At 37.9% G+C, this 19,160-nt stretch overlaps 3 protein-coding genes across 4 annotated transcripts, besides 1 other annotated feature; 2 read left to right on the top strand and 1 right to left on the bottom strand.

The window, feature by feature from the left end:
- Nucleotides 1-274: 274 nt before the first annotated feature.
- Nucleotides 275-6,336, bottom strand: t-Grip91 (testis-specific gamma-tubulin ring protein 91). The gene is made up of 2 exons (NM_165132.3): nucleotides 6,252-6,336; nucleotides 275-6,190 (listed from the first exon to the last, which is right to left on the bottom strand). The coding sequence occupies exon 2, from the start codon at nucleotides 6,164-6,166 to the stop codon at nucleotides 371-373; it is 5,796 nt and encodes a 1,931-aa protein (NP_723933.1). The 5' UTR covers nucleotides 6,167-6,190; nucleotides 6,252-6,336; the 3' UTR covers nucleotides 275-370.
- A 7,232-nt stretch (nucleotides 6,337-13,568) lies between these two features.
- On the top strand, nucleotides 13,569-13,979 carry CG43760 (uncharacterized protein). The gene has a single exon (NM_001273545.1). It carries the CDS (start codon nucleotides 13,652-13,654, stop codon nucleotides 13,886-13,888), a length of 237 nt encoding a protein of 78 aa, NP_001260474.1. The 5' UTR covers nucleotides 13,569-13,651; the 3' UTR covers nucleotides 13,889-13,979.
- Nucleotides 13,980-16,785: 2,806 nt separating this feature from the next.
- Nucleotides 16,786-16,812: a mobile genetic element.
- A 495-nt stretch (nucleotides 16,813-17,307) lies between these two features.
- Nucleotides 17,308-19,158, top strand: CG31826 (uncharacterized protein). Of its 2 annotated transcripts, NM_165131.3 has the most exons (5): nucleotides 17,308-17,410; nucleotides 17,643-17,958; nucleotides 18,018-18,393; nucleotides 18,670-18,844; nucleotides 18,901-19,158. In NM_165131.3, the coding sequence occupies exons 2-5, from the start codon at nucleotides 17,880-17,882 to the stop codon at nucleotides 19,075-19,077; spliced, it is 807 nt and encodes a 268-aa protein (NP_723932.2). In that variant the 5' UTR covers nucleotides 17,308-17,410; nucleotides 17,643-17,879; the 3' UTR covers nucleotides 19,078-19,158. The 2 variants fall into 2 exon arrangements, with proteins under 2 accessions (NP_723932.2, NP_001260473.1); NM_001273544.1 differs by lacking the exon at nucleotides 17,308-17,410 and having other exon boundaries at nucleotides 17,732-17,958.
- Nucleotides 19,159-19,160: the final 2 nt, after the last annotated feature.

The raw sequence follows: 19,160 nt of genomic DNA, 5'->3' as shown, positions 1-19,160 counted from the left end.
TTTTCAATTAAAATCCAATTTATTTATAGAAGAAGCGTCTAAAAAAGTATGTCTCACACTCTTTTTGCTAAGCGAATAATATCCTGAGAAAGGAGGTAAACGTGATTGAGAATGACAAACTCCTTTATTTTTATGTTGGAAGCTATTCCAAAAGCGTTATATAAGCTGCCACTGAAAGAGATTAATAACACGCGACATCGGAGGAAATAAATCTAATAAATTTCACATACAAGTAAAAAAATGACAAAACCTGTTATACAATTTACAAATGTTTATTAAGCTACCAAGGTGACCACGTATGTACGTCTTACAAAAGGCAGTAGTAAAAGGGAAATATTGAAATATGAAAAAATTGAATAATTTTAGTAATTTACAGTGATCTTTTCCTTTCCAGCTTTCTCCTAAACTCGAAATATTGTACTAGATCCAATCTATTATCCTTTTCCATATAATAGTGCTCGGGATCCAATCGTTTGGCTAGACTCCTTAAAGAGTCGTCATCAGCTAGATGAAGACATAATAGAAAGCTAATCATTGCCAAATCAAATTGATCTTTCATCTCATTGATAACATCCGAGTAATTTTGACAGGTCCAACGAAACTGCAGCATTCGTTCCCTGTAATAGGTGGAAAAAATGCTTTGTGGCTTTTCTTTGCGAACTCTAATCACATATTCCACTGACGTTTGACATAGTCTTAGGAACTTCCAGTGCTTATTATCAAGTTGAAGTATGAGATCATAAAGTCGCTCCAGATATTTTCGTAGATTTTTCGTTTGCAGGGATCCCAATATGATGGTTTTCAGATACTTTCTATTGGCAACCAGTAATTCGTCGACGGTAATTGCATTCCTGCAGTACCACAAAAGTCTTGCAAATGCAGGCTCTAATAAATAGTCCAAAAAATACTCCATTAGAACATTCATTAGGCGCAAACAGGCGTTTGTAAGCTTGGAGAAACATTTGAGTGTATCATTAAGGCCTTCAAAATATGTACATTCAATATGATTTTGAAACCGGATCTGTTGCCGATGTACTCTTTCATTGAGCACATAGTAAACATAATGGAATCTCCACATTGCTTTAAAGATAACCTCGTATGCCTTGGAATCCTCGCCGAGTAGCGCTCTCCAATGGGTCGGCATCTTCCAACGAAGTATTAGCTTTGACCAACACCTGGATCCCTCGGACTCGCTCTTATCTATATAGATGTCCCGAACTGATTTGTGTAACATTTTATTTTTCATTTCGTTAAAGAGTTGTATATTGAAGGAACTTTCAGGTTCACCAAGGACGGACTCTAACGCATTGATGAATTCCATGATAAAGTTAAGATCCGTAAGCATTATGTACTTATGGAGCCCAGAAAACAGGTACTCCGGATTGATCTTAGTCTTCCGAAGATACTTTAGAACCTTGCTTGATATTTCCAAGTGCAGATTTCGAACGAAATTGTAGAGTGGCTCCTGATCCCCGTGGCGAAGGAACTTATCGAATGTCTCTAACAACATGCAACGAACTTCTTTTCTAGGTACACAACTTTCAAAGTTAATGGCCAAATACTTTTCAGAGTATTCCATAGTTTTTCCGACACTTATCAGAATTTCACTTAACTGAGGGTCAAAAATACCAGAGAAAGACTCTGTGATCCGGTAGCGTTTTTCCCAAAATTCATCTACCTTTGAATATTTAGTTTGTTCAATGACAAACATATCGTGATCAGTAGAAGGGAGTCTACCATTCAGAAGCCATATGTGAAGATTATATATTAATGGTTGAATTACCAATCTTAACCATTTGAGTAGTAAGTTCCTTTGATATCCGGTTCTTCGGCTTGATTCCTTATAAAGGTAGACAACAATAGACTTTGCTTTCTGAACATTGTTAAATACCTCTAGTAACCACTCAAAATTCCGTTGAAAATCTCGAGTTCGGCGATACAAGGAAAGCAGTGAGCTGGGATTCCTTTTCTGTACATCATAAAATTGGTGCAAATTAAGTAGATACTTTTGTAGACATTTTCTAAGGGCAAGAGCAGTATCGCCCTGTTCGGCAAGCCTCGCAAGATGTTCCTTCAGCTCCCGATAAAAGTATCCAAAGTGACCAAGGGCCAACAACAGATATGACTCACTTATGCTTTCCTGATGATGAGGTGAACGCAATTGTAGTCTTCCTGTTAATGATGACAATTTCAAGTGGGGCGAACCATAGCCCATCATACCGTGGAGAGCATCGGTGAATAGAGACTCTGCAGATAAGTCCTGATCACCTTTATCCCTTGACTGCCAGCGCATGGATTCATATGCTGCCCTTTCCTTTCTAGTGAGCAACTGTTCCAACTGGGCTACACCCACAATAGTTATCAAATCGGGGAAGCTCGTATTCTTTGGAGCATGTCTTACGATACGTTTTAGAACCTGACTTAACCGCAGTTGTATCGATGCGAATAATATATCACAGCCTGCGCGATATTTTTTTTGGCCCGTGACTTCGAAAAATTGATCGAGTTGTTCATAAAAATCAGGAGCATTCGGATCATCAGGTGACCACCCGTATGCAGGGTTCGATTTAAAGGATTTAATTATAGCGCGTGGGGCGGCAATAACATAACGTTGATGGTGCCATTTCTGTCTGAATTTTCTCTCTAAATTACTTAAATCGTTTCTGTCAGAAACTTTGAATTTTTTCTTGTTTATACAAAAATCACCAGCGAAGTATTTATTCACCTCCTCTGAATAGTTCAGCATTGCATTACAACTCTTACATAAATAAAGGATTTGATTACTGTTCCTACTTAACGACTCTCTTTCAGAGGATTCGCTTAATTCTGAAGTTTCCGACGTGTACCTTAAATTTTTTGGGTACGGTTTTCCAAGTATAGAATCAGAAGGATTTTTTTGGGTCCATTCAGATATAAATCTATCAACATTCTTTAAAGGACTTACCTTAACTACACTTTCGCCAGACAAATCATCCGTTAAATAATCAAAGTCCTGGCTTTTATGCTGGTTACTGAAATATTCTTTAGATTTTCGTTTTTGTAAAATGGCAGAAACACTTTTGACGGTTATTTCCGACAATGATTTATCCACTTCATTCAAAATGTTAATCTTGACATCACTAACCGTTTTCGAAATTTGGCCTAATATCGGTGAAAGTTCGTCTTGATCATCGGGTGGGTGACCTGGAGTTGACATTGGACTAATATCAGAGAATCCCTCGGAGATGTTAATGATTAAATCTTCGTTCGAAACTTCACGAAGACTTTCAACTAACATAGGGGTATCAATTTCAACTTCTTCATCTACAATAGTATTATTTATCGCTGAAACGTCGGACAAAAACTCATCCATCGTCTTTAAAACTTGAAGCTTAACAAGATTACTCGTTTGGCTAATTTGACTTAATGTTGGTGACATCATTTTTTCGTCAACGAATTCATTTAATTCTTCTGGGTTAATTCTTAAATCGCAGCATTCCGTATATTCATCAATTCTTAATGACAGCGGACTTAAATCTTCAGATTTGTCCACCTCATCTGCACAAACCATTTGTCCGCTTTTGTTATCCTTACAAATATGATTTATATGACTGCATGTCGGTGAAATCATTTCCCGATTTTCCTGATCACAACATTCTCTACATATATCAATGCTTAAATTATGAGTCAATGAACTTTGATCTTTAGGATCTTTAATTTGATCAGCAATATCTTCATTTTTGCTGTTTTCAACCTTCAAGCAGTTTGAGTTTTCAACTTCATTTTGAACGTACTGCTCAAGTTCTAAAAACAACTGTGTACTTTCGCTGATTTGAAGTTCAATTATTTTCCCACTACCCTTGTAAGCAAAAAATTGTTCTGACTTTTCTGGTGTTGTCTTCAAATTCAACGCATTTTTAGCAAAACTGCAATCATTGTCACGTCTAGGTGAACTTATGTCGTCTGGTTTATCATCACATTTGACCATTTTCGTATTCAATCCAGCTGTTTGATTTTTTTCATTAAACTTCGGCAATGACGTATCAAGCTTTTTTCTCGGACTTTTATTTGGTAAAGACTTACACGATTTATTATGTGTGGCCGAATCATTGGGTCTATAAATATTTTGAGAAAGTGTTTCTGAATGTTGTACTCGAAGCTCATCTGTAAATTTGGAATTTCGCCCGAAGTTTTTCAACTCGCTTTTAACAATTCCCCTTGACGAGTTATTCAATAGTATGTCAGAAGATTTCTTAAAGGTCAATTCAAGGGACTTATCGACTTCTTTCAAAATATTTACCTTTACATCACTTACCGCTTGTCTTAGTTGACTTAAAGTCTGATCCTCCCGCTTTGGCGATACTATTGGCGATTTCGGATCGATATCCTGTAAGGTACTTATTCCATCGGCATCCATTTCTTCGCCTTCAGAAAATGTTGGAATTTCTTTTTCGGTAACCATCATTTCCTTTTCACCTACTTCATTCTCTGCATCGATTGTTATTTTATTACATTTGATTTCTGAAAATTTACGAGAGTTAACTCTTATAGGAATTTTAGATACTCCTTTATATGAACTTTTCATCGAACGAGAGGCAGTTGTAGTAGAGGGAAGAGGTTGAGAACTGTTAGCACTTCTAATGGAATCATACTGGTTCAAATCGGATTTAATGGAGGTACGAGCTTCGGGTTTTTCTGGTTTCTTTGAATTTTCACAATAATCATTTATTTTACTAAGATCATCAGTGAAAGCACTATAAGTTGCGTTTTCAGGATCATTTAGAGCATCAGCTTCATCAAAAACTACCGAACTAATATTCTTGTCTTCCAAACCCTTCGACACCTCTACTTTTTCGGGAAATTCGTCGTTCATTTCTTCTGTTCCATCATTAATTCCTTTCAGCATATTTGTATCAATTACCTCCTCATTATCACTCTTTAAACCTTGCTCATTAGTAACAACTGAAGAAACGAGTGTAAAATTATATTTGAAGGAGCTATCCACAGGTTCCATGGAGGAGACACAATCAATATAATCATCTACAGCTAGAATAGCCTTATCATTGAAAGAAATGTTGGCAAAACCGTCGTCTGAAGCAATAGAAGTATTATTTCCATAAACATTTGACAAGATCGTTTCCATTTTCGAATCGTTTTTTGAATCCTTCGGTTCTGCGGAAATATCTTCCAGTTCAGATAGCACAGCGATGCCATAATCAATTCTGATGTCCTTTGGGCACGTAATTATTTCAGCATAACTTTCTATTAAACTGTAACCTTCAAAATGTACATCGATCAAAGAAGTGTTAGCCAAATCGTCGTGTGAAGCAATAGAAATATTATTTTCATGAACATTTGACGAGATCGTTTCCATTTTTAAATCGGTTTTTGAAGCCTTCAGCTCTGCGGAAATACCTTTCGGTTCAGTTAACATAGCGATGCCATAATCAATTCTGATGCCCTTTGTAGGGCAGGTAATTATTTCCGCAAAACTTTCCAATAAACTATAGCCTTCAACATGTGCTATTTCAGTATGAACTTGGTGTAACTCTGCTTTTTTATCTTGATAACATATTTCCTTATTTAAGTCCAAAATCATTGGTAAGCTATGGGTATTTACTTCATTTGGGAATATTTTAGATTCGAAATACATATTAAGTTTCGAGTCGGACGATATTTCTTTGGCATCTGGACTTCGATTAATTGGTTCCAGTATTTCTTGAACCTGGCCATGTATCCTATCGCTAACTTCCATACGGATAGTTGACGATTCTTGGGGCGCTTTATTCGAATCGAATAGATCATAGAAAAGTTTAAGGTAATCGCATCGTTTTGTCTCATCCGGCTCCTTGTCTACCAATTCGTTATAGAGACGCATAAACAAATTCCCTCGGGTATCATGAAGAGCTCTTTCCTCAGCATCCATTTCTTGTTCCATTTGTTCGAATTTTATCCGAAAATCATTGAGAAGTTCCAGATCAAAGGAACATTTTGAGGTCGTATTGCTTGCGGCTATGAAATTTACCGATTTTTCCACATCGTGAGTAAAGTTACCTAGGCTAACACTCAATTCCAAGATTCCCATATGTAGATCATAAGCCTCGGTATTGCCATCCTCTCCAGGTGGTTGCTTAAAATAATCTGCCATTTCTTCATCTAGTTCAATTTTAAATGGCTGCGTCTCCATTTTTAATAACCGATATCAGTTACTCTAAGGAACATCGTTATCATCGCGCTTTAAACAATAGTAATATGAATAAAATATATCTTACCGTTAACAAGATATCGAATTTTGGCGCATTTTATTTAAATTTGCGACTAAATTCCGAAACGTGATAAATATCTGACTAACAAGATTTTCAGTGCTACATGTGTGTAATCAAGCAAATGAGATTTTAGTTTTCGCCTTGTTTTATATTCCTGGTTCCGCAGCGCCATTCACAATAATTAACCCATAAATCTGTCACAAGATTGTCGACAAGTACAAAAACTAAACCAAGCCATTCAGCAAAAATTGCGATGCCAGTGCACCTTTTTCAGTTTCTGCCGGAATAGAAGCAACCACAACCTTTTGCAACCTTTCGCAACTCCCTGCCAACTTTTCATTCATTACATAGCTCTCAACGCGCCGCGAATCTCGAGTTCATGGGGGGGAAGTGGAGTGTTGGAGGTGCTGGAAATGTATGACGCTACTTTTAACCTCAGACCGTAAAAAGTTTCTGGGCTGCAGCAAAAGGAAACTATGCAAAGATAAGTGAAAAAGATTATATATGCATTGTACTAAAATTTACCGCCGACATGAGTGAAGCAGTTGAGCGAGTTAGCGTGGAGAACAGCCCCCGAATTTTCTTCCACAAAATGGCACGAAATTTACGTGCTGGCAAGTCAAACGCAACGCAACCGGAACCGGAAAGAGCCATTTAAAAAGGCGGAGCACGGAAAAAAATGTGTGTCTGAAAGAACTCGCTTCGTTTTTTGGCAACAGGCCGTTCTCATCCGGGCCGGAATTTCAAATGACAAAGGCAACAGGCTTTCGGGTCAAACGAAGAACATTTATTTTGCATATTCGTGTGAGGAAAATTGGTTGTTGAGCCAGACAGCAGTCTCTTTTATAAAGTGATTTTCTGAAAAATCCACGAACTGTTGCTTCTCTAACTGATATGTATGTATATCTATAACTAAGATGTATTTCCGACCATAAAACGTATACGTATTCTGTCTGAAGGTCACAAACCGCCGGTAGGTGGCGCTCATTACCAGACAGTCGATTAGCTGCTTGCATATCTCCGCCATTTCTTTAGGTGACTCATGCGTATCTTATATTCGAGACCTTCTTAAATCAGTTCTTAATTGTTTATGCAATATTTCGTTTTCATATTTTGATTTCCAACAGCATTTGTTAAGATCTCCTCCGCATCATTGACCTACTTATGATACACGAAGGCTAAACATTCCTGTTCCCGGAACCAAACACTACTCCATTACATCGCTCACCCACTCTTTGTCCTTTGCAGGATTGGCTCTATTCTCCCAGGCGACAAATTCAATGGACAGTGCACAATAGAATCGGGCTGGCTAACAAACCCAACTTGTCCGCCTGTGAACTATAACCAGGGACTCACTTATGTTGTAGTTACCGATTCATGTGCATGTTGAACAAACGACTTCACTGAACAATGCAAATAATTGTCAAACTTAGCTGGGCACAAAGAAAGTCGGCTATAGACGAAGCTGCAAAAAAACTAAAGCCAACCCCTTGCAATGAAAGGAAGCATATGATTTTTATAGCTCTGCCAGCAGGCATTGTGTGCAGTTGCGCGAAAGCACTGAAAAGAAAAAGGTATATGAATTAAATCATAATTTGATACAGTATATAAACCACATTTTTTTATTATAATAACTACTAAAATACAACAATATTTTTCGCCGACAAGATATGTATGTACTCTTTCGAATTATAAATATAAACTTTAGAATGTGTTTAAATCATATTTTATATTTCTCAGCGTGTAATTTGTAATTTTGCAGGGGGTGCGAGAAGAAAGCTCCACTGATTGTCTCAGGGAATCCGAAATTGCGGAGGTAAAATCGGATGGAAGGCATTCAAACGTGCTAAGCGGCGCTTTAATCGCGCACAAACACGGATTTGGAGTGGGAAATGTGCAGGACAAATCGACAAGTGCCACGAGTAGAATCCAGACCGAGGATCCTGCGACAGAGAGTAATAACAAAAAAAAAAAAAAAGGTGCACATTGTTAGCCCTTCGTCCCCTGTCATTGGCTTTTCACATTTCAATGAGCCCGGGCCGCCAGCTGGAGTCACTGCCTCCATTTCGAACGAACAATGAAAGTCAATAAATTTGATTTGACATTTCCTTAAGAGACGCCCCACAGTTTTTTGCGCTGATTTGGCACATTCTCGCCCGCATTGTTTGTCGCCGAGCTGCAATTGTAATTTTATTATTATGCCTGACAAAACGTCACACATTCTGTTTTTTAATGATCTGGGCGTTTTTGAGAGTCATGTTTTTATCAATTGGTACACGAGGATGGGACTCCATTTTCTTCGTGTCTTTACTTTGGCGTCATTTCAGTCGAGTGCTTTAATAACCCAGTTGAATTTTACAACTTCGATAATGTCTTAGTTTCAAAGGTTGCAGTATGTACAAAAAAGGAGTCATCTAACCGATTCGAAAAAATATTGTTACATCTATTTACACACCTTTAGCATGGATTTTAAAACCCTAAATTATAGCAATCATTAGATTGGTTTTGCATATATGTAAATACCACATGAGATTTGTGCTCCTCGAAGCCAACTCATATAGAACTGCACACCACACAAAATTAATCATCAATTTCTGAATTCGAACGGTGTGCGTATCGAAATTTATGCACTGCAGCAAGTTTGCGATAATTGAGGCTGGAAACTGCAATTGCTGCATTAGCCGGCCAGGAAATTAATTTACAGCTACTACCAAGTTTTGATTGCCAAACATCGCCGGATATCTGCGTCGGCTAAGATTCCGGTTTAGTTTACATTTACCGAGCGCACGTGGAATGCGCTTAAAGAATCAAAACACGGACTTACAGTCTTAATACTAATTAAAATCATGAAAGAGCCAAAGGGACAAAGGGTCGAGCAATTACGTGCCACACTTAAAGCGTCATTTTATGGCAGACATTGAGAGCCATCCCATATCCTATGTTTATGGCATAAGCTGCTGCTTAAGTGCAACGCATCCTTTAGCACCCTAATCCTTGTCGGAGATCCAGGATCCAGGCAATGGCAATGGCCCGGCACATACAAAATTTAAAACCTTCTCCGTCTGTCGCTTGTAATTACATTGTAATTGCAAGTGGTTGTCATCTTTCGCATCCTCTTCTGTGCCACTGCAGGTTGCAATTTAATGCTTATTACATTTTGGCATTTTATGCGAGCGGTGGCTACTGAACCTGGCTATGTTTCCTAACTGAACTGACTTGGCATTTGACACTTTTAGAGTGTAAAACAAATGCATAAAAAGCACATGTGTTCTTATTAGCATGGGCACAGCCCTTAAGGGTATTCAAGCATTGTGTTGACAAACTGCCTTTGATGTTTGGCTTATTTTGAATTATAATAGCACCAGCATTGGGGATTAGCAGACCTAAGGACATTATGCTTCAATACAACTTAAGCATTTTGGCTTACGGCAAATTGTATAAAATTAAATTGCAATTTACTCAAGAGCCTTGCAATTCGCATTTCGAATGCATTACACGCATACGAACACGAATTTGAAGTTTGTTTTGTTTTGTGGCCAAGTGAGTTATTATGACGTTGTTTGGCATTCGAGTACGGCCTAAATATGTGAAAATTGCGTGCTCATTTGTGGTTAATTGAATGCATATATTAAAATATCAGGGACTTCGTGTCCAGATGTCGATTAAATTGGCTTACCGGGCGTCAATTATTGAAATCTATGTGGCGAAAATGCGTAAATGTTGAAAAGTTGTACAATTCCACGGGCCGATTCGTGCGCCACCCACTTTAGATTAAAATTCCCTGTGCGACGCAACTCTTTCATTTCTTTGGCCACGCAGCAAATTAAAAAATTGTGCAACAATTGAAAGCACTCAAAAAGCAGGGAGCATCAGCAGAAAAAAGCTGAGAAATTGTCAAGAAAATGCAGCGATGTTCATGCCACTTACAGAACGCTGGACTAGTGCAGCCAAGACAACGACCGAAGTACGACGAGAAATTAGAAAAGGAAACCAAAAGATATCTCGTATCTCGAGTGATTTGACCACGGGATACCCAGCATTCGAAGCTAATCCTAGACATTTTCATAGTAAATGCTGGAATTGTACCAAGTGGCGAGTGACTAGAACTACTCGTCAATTTGTTAAAAGGAACGAGTAAAACATTTACGAGCTAATTCTTCAGCATCTTAAATATATGAAGTTTATTCAGCATGATGATACTTATTCTTTCTGTTCAGACTTAAAATATATTCTGTGAATAAATACTTTAAATATGGTAAATGAGTAAATACCCCTTTAGCTGCCTAATACAGGGCATTGTAGAGCAAAAAATTGGAATAGAAAGCCAGCGAGCAAATGCCAAGGAACACAATGAGATGAGCAAGCTGTTCAGGCTGGATGAAAGGACGAGGACCTACAAGGTGCCAGGAGGTGGAAGGGATGGGGTGGAGGAGAGGGTGTGCGACAAGTTGGAAAGGACTCCCAACCGGATCGGTGTCGGTGGCACGTGCAACACTTGCCACAGTAATTGATAGCACGCTAGAGTGATTCGTAGTGCAATTCAAGGCAGCTTTTGCCTTTTTGCACCGCTGCACGACAAATTTATTTGTTATATGTATTTTCATTTTACTTATTTTCATTGTTGTTTGTGTGAGATTAGAGTCCGGGAGTATCTGCTTAAAGAGGCAAGCGACTCTTGGGAAACACTTAAATAGAATTCGAAAGTTTCAAAATAAGTTATGACTCTGCTAACCTAAAACTATTTCAGAACCTGCAGTGTATTTATCGTTAGATAATCACAGTAGGGAAATATTTCTTGACCGATGATGATGATGATGATGACGAGACACTGATTACGATCAGCTTCATTGTTGTGTGCACAATCAAGTGCGCATGAATAATTCCCTCGGCAAGCAAATCCGCTATGAATTACACACACTTACGCCCACATTCCGCTGCCAGCAACCTAGTACTTTGGCTTTTGGTGGTATGCTTTTTCCTTCATTTTTTATGACTGCATGCTGGCTGAGATGTAGGAGAGCTGGTTGTGATTTACCGTCAACATCTTGGCAATGGAAATCATCAGAGGACTTGGAAGACTGAAAGAAATACTTCCATCAAAAGGGATTCCATCTGAAAGAATTCTTAGAAAAATGGGTATAAATTTGAAATCAAATCTTAAGAGTATTGTAATCACTTATAATAAGGAGTAAAGGTATATCTTATCTGTTTAAAATCTAAGCATACTTTTAGACACTTTTATATATATTATATTTATATTATGTATTTCATATTTTATAGGGATTCTCAGTGTAGATGACAAGCCATTGTCTTTGCGTTCAGAGTGCACAAATCTATTTTAATATTTTCTTATTTGCCACTGACATTTAGCAAAAAATCACATAAATTGCTGCACACAGCCTTTTCGCCTCCAAATTGTGGAAGGTGGGGATTCAGCGGGGGAGGGGGGATTCGGAGGGGGGGAGGTCCTGTGGGCGGAAAATGTCGACTACCTTGGGAGTTCCTTGGTTGAGTTTTCCCAGGGAGTGCGACGCAACTAAAAAGATTTTTTCTTCTACTATTATTCCCACGTACTTAAATTTCCTTTTTTTTTCGTCCTGTCAGAGCTTCCACATTCTCACACACACACACACACACTAGCACAATCGCAGGGATATAACAACGACGATGACGTCGACTGAGAGATATGCAGAGATATAAAGCAATTTTCTACGTAAATACTTTGTAATGGATTTAGTAAGTAGTAAAGTATGACGCCCTTGCCATCTAGAGCATGTCGGCATATATCCGTATTTTTATGTGTGCGTGTATGTGTGTTGCCAAGACTCTGGCAGTGCCTGCGTCTGTGTGTGTGTGTGTGTGTTAGCCATGTTTGATATTGTAAATCTCAGCATATATATTTTTGCGCATCATATAATTGATGAAAAAGTATTACAGCGATTTTCAACGGCATTTTGTTGTTGCATACTTATGTGCGCCGACAGTAATGCCTTCGTGTGCGCCTTTCACATAGCCTTAGTAAATGGAGCGTGGTGAGTGAATTATATTTAATGCTTTGTGTAATTTAAATACAATAAAACGCCGTACATCTTTTTTATATATACAATACAATTTTTTATCTGTCAGCCAGAAATAAGTACAAAGTATGCAAACACACACTGAGACAGCCAGACAAATAATAATAATTTTACATACTTTGGCAGACATATAACGCAATCGTAAAATGTATTATACTCATGAGTTTCCACACAGTTGAGTGTGCTGGGCCAAAGAATATGTCATAATGTTTAAGTGCCGTGTACATGCGAAGTCGTATATATATGTATATCTTAGGGTCTTTTATTTGCGATGGTTGGCAAGTAAGTGATAAACAACAACAAAGAAATACATTTTAGATAACTTAAGCGGATTAAATGAATTCAACGATCCTTGATCTGTCAATATCAATATCATTAGGTTTTATTTCGAAACGATTTACTTAATTATTAATCTGTCTTTCAGGCCAATAAGAAGTGAAATTTGTAACCAGTTCGAAGCTCACTATGTTGCAAGTAATTTGTATTGTCAATAAATTCTTTTCAGTATTTTCCCCCATTTAATTGGCGGTCGAAATAACAAGCCCCACAACAATTGGCTAGCCAAAATTTGTTCACCTACAGCTTGATTAAAAAACCACAATGAGCCCGATTCGAAATAAAAAAAAAAGGGATCACTGGGGGAAAAAAGCACTCACAATGAGCACTCGATTGTGGATTGGGCGGGGTATAGAAAAACAGTTCCAATATGACGCCACTGACATGTTGTGACAAGGAGGTCAGCCACAGGGTAATTTAAATGAAATGAACAACAAATGCACTCGCAGTCGTAAAAGGAAAACAAAGCCATATCCACTCCACATGCGACATGTGCCGCAAATGTTGGCCAAAATAAATAGCTGCTGTGAATTCCATCGAGTAGCGTGTATATATATTACTATAGGAAACCAGTTGGTCGGTTTGATTGCAGATGATTGGGGTGCCAAAACAACTGCTTCGATTCGCCCCACACAACCATACATACATATTGCTCTTCAAATTGGTCATCCACTGTAATAAAAAAGCGAACGGAATTGGAAAAAAGAATGACGGGGTCAAGCTTTTATGGCGCTAACAAATTGCTTTTTATAACACAATTTGCGTAGAGATCCGCACAATAATACTCGACCATTTGTTTTTCGGGAGTAAAAAATTTACAATTTTATGCTACTTTTAAATGCAATCGAAAGTTAAAGCTAAACAATTTGTGGTAAATTGGTACTTTTTCTGTGACTTTTTTCAAAATCAGTTAGCCATGCCTTTTTATTCTCTCTCCTAAAAAAATTTACTTTTAAAGTACTGTGAACAAAACGTCACACTTACTCCACAATTATGAGACTGGCAAACAAGGATCTCTACCAACATTTCAAGGATGCAGGACTCGATTTGGTCAAGCTAACACATCGTCGCAAAATCGAAATTATTTCCGTTTATTTCACATGGATCAGCCTAATGATGAATACCTGGGAGCTGAGCACCTATTGTTTGGATGAAATCACTGGCACACTGCAAACGATTCAATTTTGGATGACGCATTGCTATAACATGGTTATTACTAATCAAAAGTAAAGTTGTAAGCTGCAAATTAACGTTGTACAAAAGCTGAAATAAATAAATATTTTATAAATACATATATACATATGTACATATGTAAATGCCATTTTGGACAACGTTTTCATGGAGAATTGAAATGTAATACTGCGAAAATCGTACACTTCATCGGACCTGGCCAATGCCATTTTCCTTGGACTCCCCCGGCTGTGTGCTCTTCCTATTATAAATAACAAATCCCTAAATACACCACTCAAAATTCAATTAAAACTCTCGAAGCGCCAGCGCAGGCAGATTTCCTAAGCCCCACAGCCACAAATCCATAGGGTAGTCGGTTTTGGATGTTGGGGGGATTGCGATGCTGCCTGGGGGAGTGGAAATAACAAAAATCCCCCTCTCTTCTGCCATCCAAAAATGATAAGCAAAAAAAAAACACATTTCACCATTGAGAGCTTTTCCTCTACTTTTTTTCGTTGAAATTTTTGTTTTTATTGCAAATATTTATCAACTGTAGTGAGAGGTAAATATCTGCCCATGCCCTGAGCAATAAAAAATCGCCATTGGGCATCGTCGTCGCCCAGCACTTAGCATAAATCTAAGCAATCATTTTCCCTGCTTATCGCCAGTAGACAGCGCTTATTGCCAATAAAAGAAATTAAAATGAAAACCAGGTCTACGGTCGAGCCTTAAGCTTCAGCTTTTCTCATTTCTTACAACCAAAGAAGGAAAAATTGGCAAGCTGCAGTGGCTGGGAAAAAGCGGGTGAGTTTTCCAAAACCATGCATGTATGTGTATGTAGTATTTCGGGTCCAACGCGTTGCACATGTCTGCAACGGCACACAAATGTCATTAGGAAAGGCGGCCAGCAGTGGAAAACTTATGGCCGGATTCAGTTAGCGATGGGATGCAACAAACTATAACTATAAAATTAAAAATATTGATGTACATATTTCAATTAGGAAAAGATATTTCAAGTAAATTGGCAATTAGCAATCAGTTAACATATTTTTAAAATCCAAAAAGTCAAATCAAGTTAGCTGCGCATCTTCTATTTTCCAAAATATTTCAAATAATAAACTCCACATCCAAGTTAGCATTTGAGATTTAACGAACAGGACATTGTTTACCCAGGCAGTCCATCGCTAGCGATTGTCCTTTGAGTTGGCCAGTTGTCGACGTTGTTTGAGCCATTGCGGCCAGCTGTTTCCCCTGCTGGTTTTTTGTGGGCCTGTTAAGTATGCAGTTTTTTGCCCCACAGGGGTCCTGCTACCCTCTTGCTACCCCCTTGCTATCCCCTTGCTACCCCCTTACTAACCCTCCTGGTTCGTAGTGTGCGTGTTAAATGTGTGCGATTTGTCGTGGCAGCTCTTTAATGGCCAGTGGGGCGTTGGTTGCGGTGGCGGTACCCTTATGCTTATGGGTTTTGCATGGCGGCACGTGTGGGACATGCAGATGGTGGTCGAGGAGGAGCGTAGGAGCGTGGTGGGTGGATTTCCGGGGAGGTCCACTTATTCGGTCCCTGGCCACCGCAAAACTAAAATTGAACAAATTCCTGACAAATTGGAATTTGGTTTAGTTTTTTTTTCTTCGATTTTTTTTCTACTTTTTCGGACCTTTCTTGTGCCAGCGAAATTTGCTCACATTTTTCTTGTTTTCCTTTCGGCACCCTTTCTTTTTTTGCGAGCTCCCTGCTATTGTTTCTACAAGATTTCTCCTCAAATATGCTCTTGGCCATTATGATTATTTCCACATTGCCCGCTCGTCCTGTTGAAAAATGACACTTTACAACACTTGTAATTTGTTCTGTTTTCTGGCAGTTTTCCTCTAGGAAAGTAGGGTTTTTCCCCCCTTTTTTGGTTTCTGGGGTCACCAGTACGAGGGCAACTGTGATTTGTGGGTGTCAATGTGATTTCTTGTTGCCCCTTTGAATGCTATTTTGAAGGACGCTAAACAATCTTTTCCCTGAAAATATTATTTTCAAAAATGGAAACTGAATTGAAAATGAATAGATTTTATTAATGAACTGGCATATATTTAATATATACAAAATCACATTAAATTCTAAGCTGAAAGCAATTCAATCTATTTCTTAATGTCATTAAGGCCTAACCATAATAAGGTTAAGCCTTTTATAACCCCTTTATTGCCTTGTTTTTTTTGCGATCTTGATTGGATTTCCTAATAAGCCAAATTGTTCTTTGGTAAATAAATGCAACTTGATTACCATCATAAGGCCGGCAATCCAGGTGACCGCAATTTAATCTGCGTGCAAACAATCGCTACTCACTGGCCAATAACAAACCGCATAACCCAAATGTTTATTATTTAGCATTCAAATTAAATTCATTATTTATAGATTTCGAATTATTACAAAAAGTCACTGGCGAAACATTTGCAAAGGGCTAATTTGAATTACATGAAATGCTTGAAATCAAAAGCGAGACCAATTTTAGCGGTTTTCATGGTTTGAAAGTTTTGTTAAATTATTGAAATGAATGCAAATTGCATTTCAGCCAACCGAAATGTTATGAGTTGTCAAATCTCAAATTGGTTTTAACTCATTTGTTAGTAATTAGGGTAAAAACTATATTTAACACTCACCTAACTGTGAAACTTTGAGCTAATCAGCCAACAAAATAAAATTCAAAAATATTGGCACGCTTATATAAATATAGTTTTAAGCCAATTAAAAGTAATATACATTTATGTGTATGCACAAATGTAAGCAGTTACAATGCCATCACAATAACTAAACAATTATTAATAACTTGCCATTCGAATATCAATGTTAATTTCAACATTTCTATGAAAGTCACGATTTAAGCGCCTTTGGAAACCCGTCCTAATGGGCATACACCTGTACCTCTCAAAAAGTAATCACACGTTACAAAAAAATAATTAAACAGTCGACTAGACCGACTATCAGATACCCGTTAATCAGCACAAGAGCACGAGAAATGGAAATGTTCTGTAGCTTTTAGTTAACTTGAACACTTGATAACTTTTAACAAAAAAACAAAGAAGCCTATTTTAATATTATTTTTTTTTTTTTGGCTTAACAAAATGTTTAAATGCATTAAACAATAGGCACCAGACAGACTTTAGATTTTTTTTTTTGATTTACCGGGTATAACTATATTTAGTTCTTTACAGGCCAACTTATTCCAGTATGCAGTGAAATAACAAATAAAAGAGCCAAACAAAAAACTATCTTGAATGTAGTATATATGTAGATAGATATGTAATTCATATCTTTAATGTAGTATATAGCTGAATATGTAATTGTATATAATGTATATTGCATTATATAGATCTGTAAATGAAGCAACACGTTGTGGCCGTTAGTATGAGCAGACAAGGGGCATTATTAAGTCACGTAGTAGTCGTGTGTAGCTGGCATTTTCTTCAATTATCGTACTTATAGTTTCCTTTCGCGTGTTGACTACTTTTTCCGCTTTTCGACTTGACTTTTTCTCAACACCCGACTCCTTTGGCCACCCACCCACCTCCGTCATAATTGAATTGTGGCTAAGATACGTGGTTAGGTCAAGTTGATAACTTCAGCGAAGAAGAGGCCTTTGCAGCATTGATTAAATACCATTCGTTTAAGAAAGAATTCGTAAAGATTTAAAAAAATTTTAAAGAAATTATATTATTAGATTTGTTTATTATAATATCGATTTACTTTTCTAAAAGATTTTATTTACATACTAAAAGCAATAAATCACCATAGAAGCCAAGTTCAAGCTGAAAACTAGATATGTATTTCTAGGCAATTTGGAACCATTAGCAATTTGAGCACGCACCGGTTATAAAGCAAATAAACCATCTACACCAAATCGCATTTCATGGATACTTTAGTCAGTGAGCGTTGTTTGCGTTGCGAGTGCGGATCGTTAACGGATTGAGTGTGTAAATGTGAAACTTCTGGCTCTTGAAAAGCAACCGATCAAAATTCTATAACACCTTTGGACGATATTTCGTTCAAAATTCAAAGCCTAAACCCAAAATGCTTTTCCTCACCGCCCGTGTCGATCACACGGCCGAGCAGATTTTCAAAATTGAGCAACTCAGGCAGCTGGTGGAGAGTAAGCTAAATGCTGTGTGTGAATTCCTCGATTCGATCAGCCAGATGAAACTGTTTCAGAATGCGAGGACCTAAGAGTGGGCACCGAGGACACCCTGCTGACCAAGTTTCTGCACTACACGCGCTGGGACACAATCAAGGCCTATCAGGCCATACACGACTACTATGAGTTCAAGCGACGCCATCCCACCTGGGTGGCCCGTCATCCCATTGAGCACTATCGTCAGCTCTTCTACGGCACCCACTGTCGCTATGTTATGCCCCAGGCGGATCGCAGTGGACGGGTGCTGGTCGTCTTTAAGACGGTGGATGGGTTCCAGGACTATCCCGACTATCTGCAGAGTCTCGTCGAGATGGACGACCTGATCTTCGAGTCGCTGCTGCTGCTCCCGCGCGTCCAACAGAATGGGATTACGGTCATTTGTGATCTTCAAGGGTGTGTTATATCCTATAAAATTATTATTACACAAAAGTTACGCTTATTTATTCTCAATATTATCTTGATTAGTAGTATTACTTAGTATGTATAGTAAGATGAAAACGCATTTCAAGTATTATTTGTGTTTTTAAAAGTATATTTTACAGTTTAAATTTATTCAATGATTTTGTGAATTGAATCTAAAATATTTTTGAAAAATGGTATTTTTCTTTAATTTCTTTTCCCAATAGTCTATTTTTATTTATTTTTATTTTTCCGATTATTAAATTCCAGGACAAATCGAAATTTTCTCAGGCAATTTTCGCCGGCGTTTATGAAGGTGGTAAACGAAAAGAACGGAGTTCTGCCCTTCAGTCAGCGCATCGTGCATATAATACAACGAGGTTTCCTGATGCACGTAACCTCCACTTTGTTTATGCCCTTCATGAACAAGGAGTTCAAAGAAAAGGTAAAAAAAAATATAAGGATTTAATTTGTTCACTCTAAAAATGCTTCGTTTAAAAGATCTTTACCCACGATGGGCGACATCTGAGCAAGCTGCGCGAAATGGTTGGCTACGAAAGTTTGCCTGCGGAATATGGAGGTCCTGCGACGAATGTCCTCGATACGAACTTGATATTCAATCACCTGAGCCAGAATGCGGAGTATCTGGAAAAGCTGCAGACCTACGGAAAGGCATAGGGAGATATGGGGAACTATTGCTTACTATTTTATTAGTATTTTGAGCACGAACCAAATATATTGACTATTTATAATTAAAACAA

This window comes from Drosophila melanogaster, chromosome 2L, assembly GCF_000001215.4.
Source record: "Drosophila melanogaster chromosome 2L".
In the NCBI taxonomy this organism is placed as follows: Eukaryota; Metazoa; Arthropoda; class Insecta; order Diptera; family Drosophilidae; genus Drosophila; species Drosophila melanogaster.
Note: the sequence above shows the minus strand (reverse complement) of the source record. Positions and strands in the feature narration are given on the sequence as shown.

Bases quoted from the DNA above. Each gene is read 5' to 3' on its own strand.
- CG31826 (NM_165131.3), top strand. From the start codon at position 17,880: ATGCTTTTCCTCACCGCCCGTGTCGATCACACGGCCGAGCAGATTTTC. The intron at 17,959-18,017 runs GTAAGCTAAATG...AAACTGTTTCAG, and splicing joins ACTCAGGCAGCTGGTGGAGA to AATGCGAGGACCTAAGAGTG. The intron at 18,845-18,900 runs GTAAAAAAAAAT...TTCGTTTAAAAG, and splicing joins ACAAGGAGTTCAAAGAAAAG to ATCTTTACCCACGATGGGCG.
- t-Grip91 (NM_165132.3), bottom strand. From the start codon at position 6,166: ATGGAGACGCAGCCATTTAAAATTGAACTAGATGAAGAAATGGCAGAT.
- CG43760 (NM_001273545.1), top strand. From the start codon at position 13,652: ATGAGACTGGCAAACAAGGATCTCTACCAACATTTCAAGGATGCAGGA.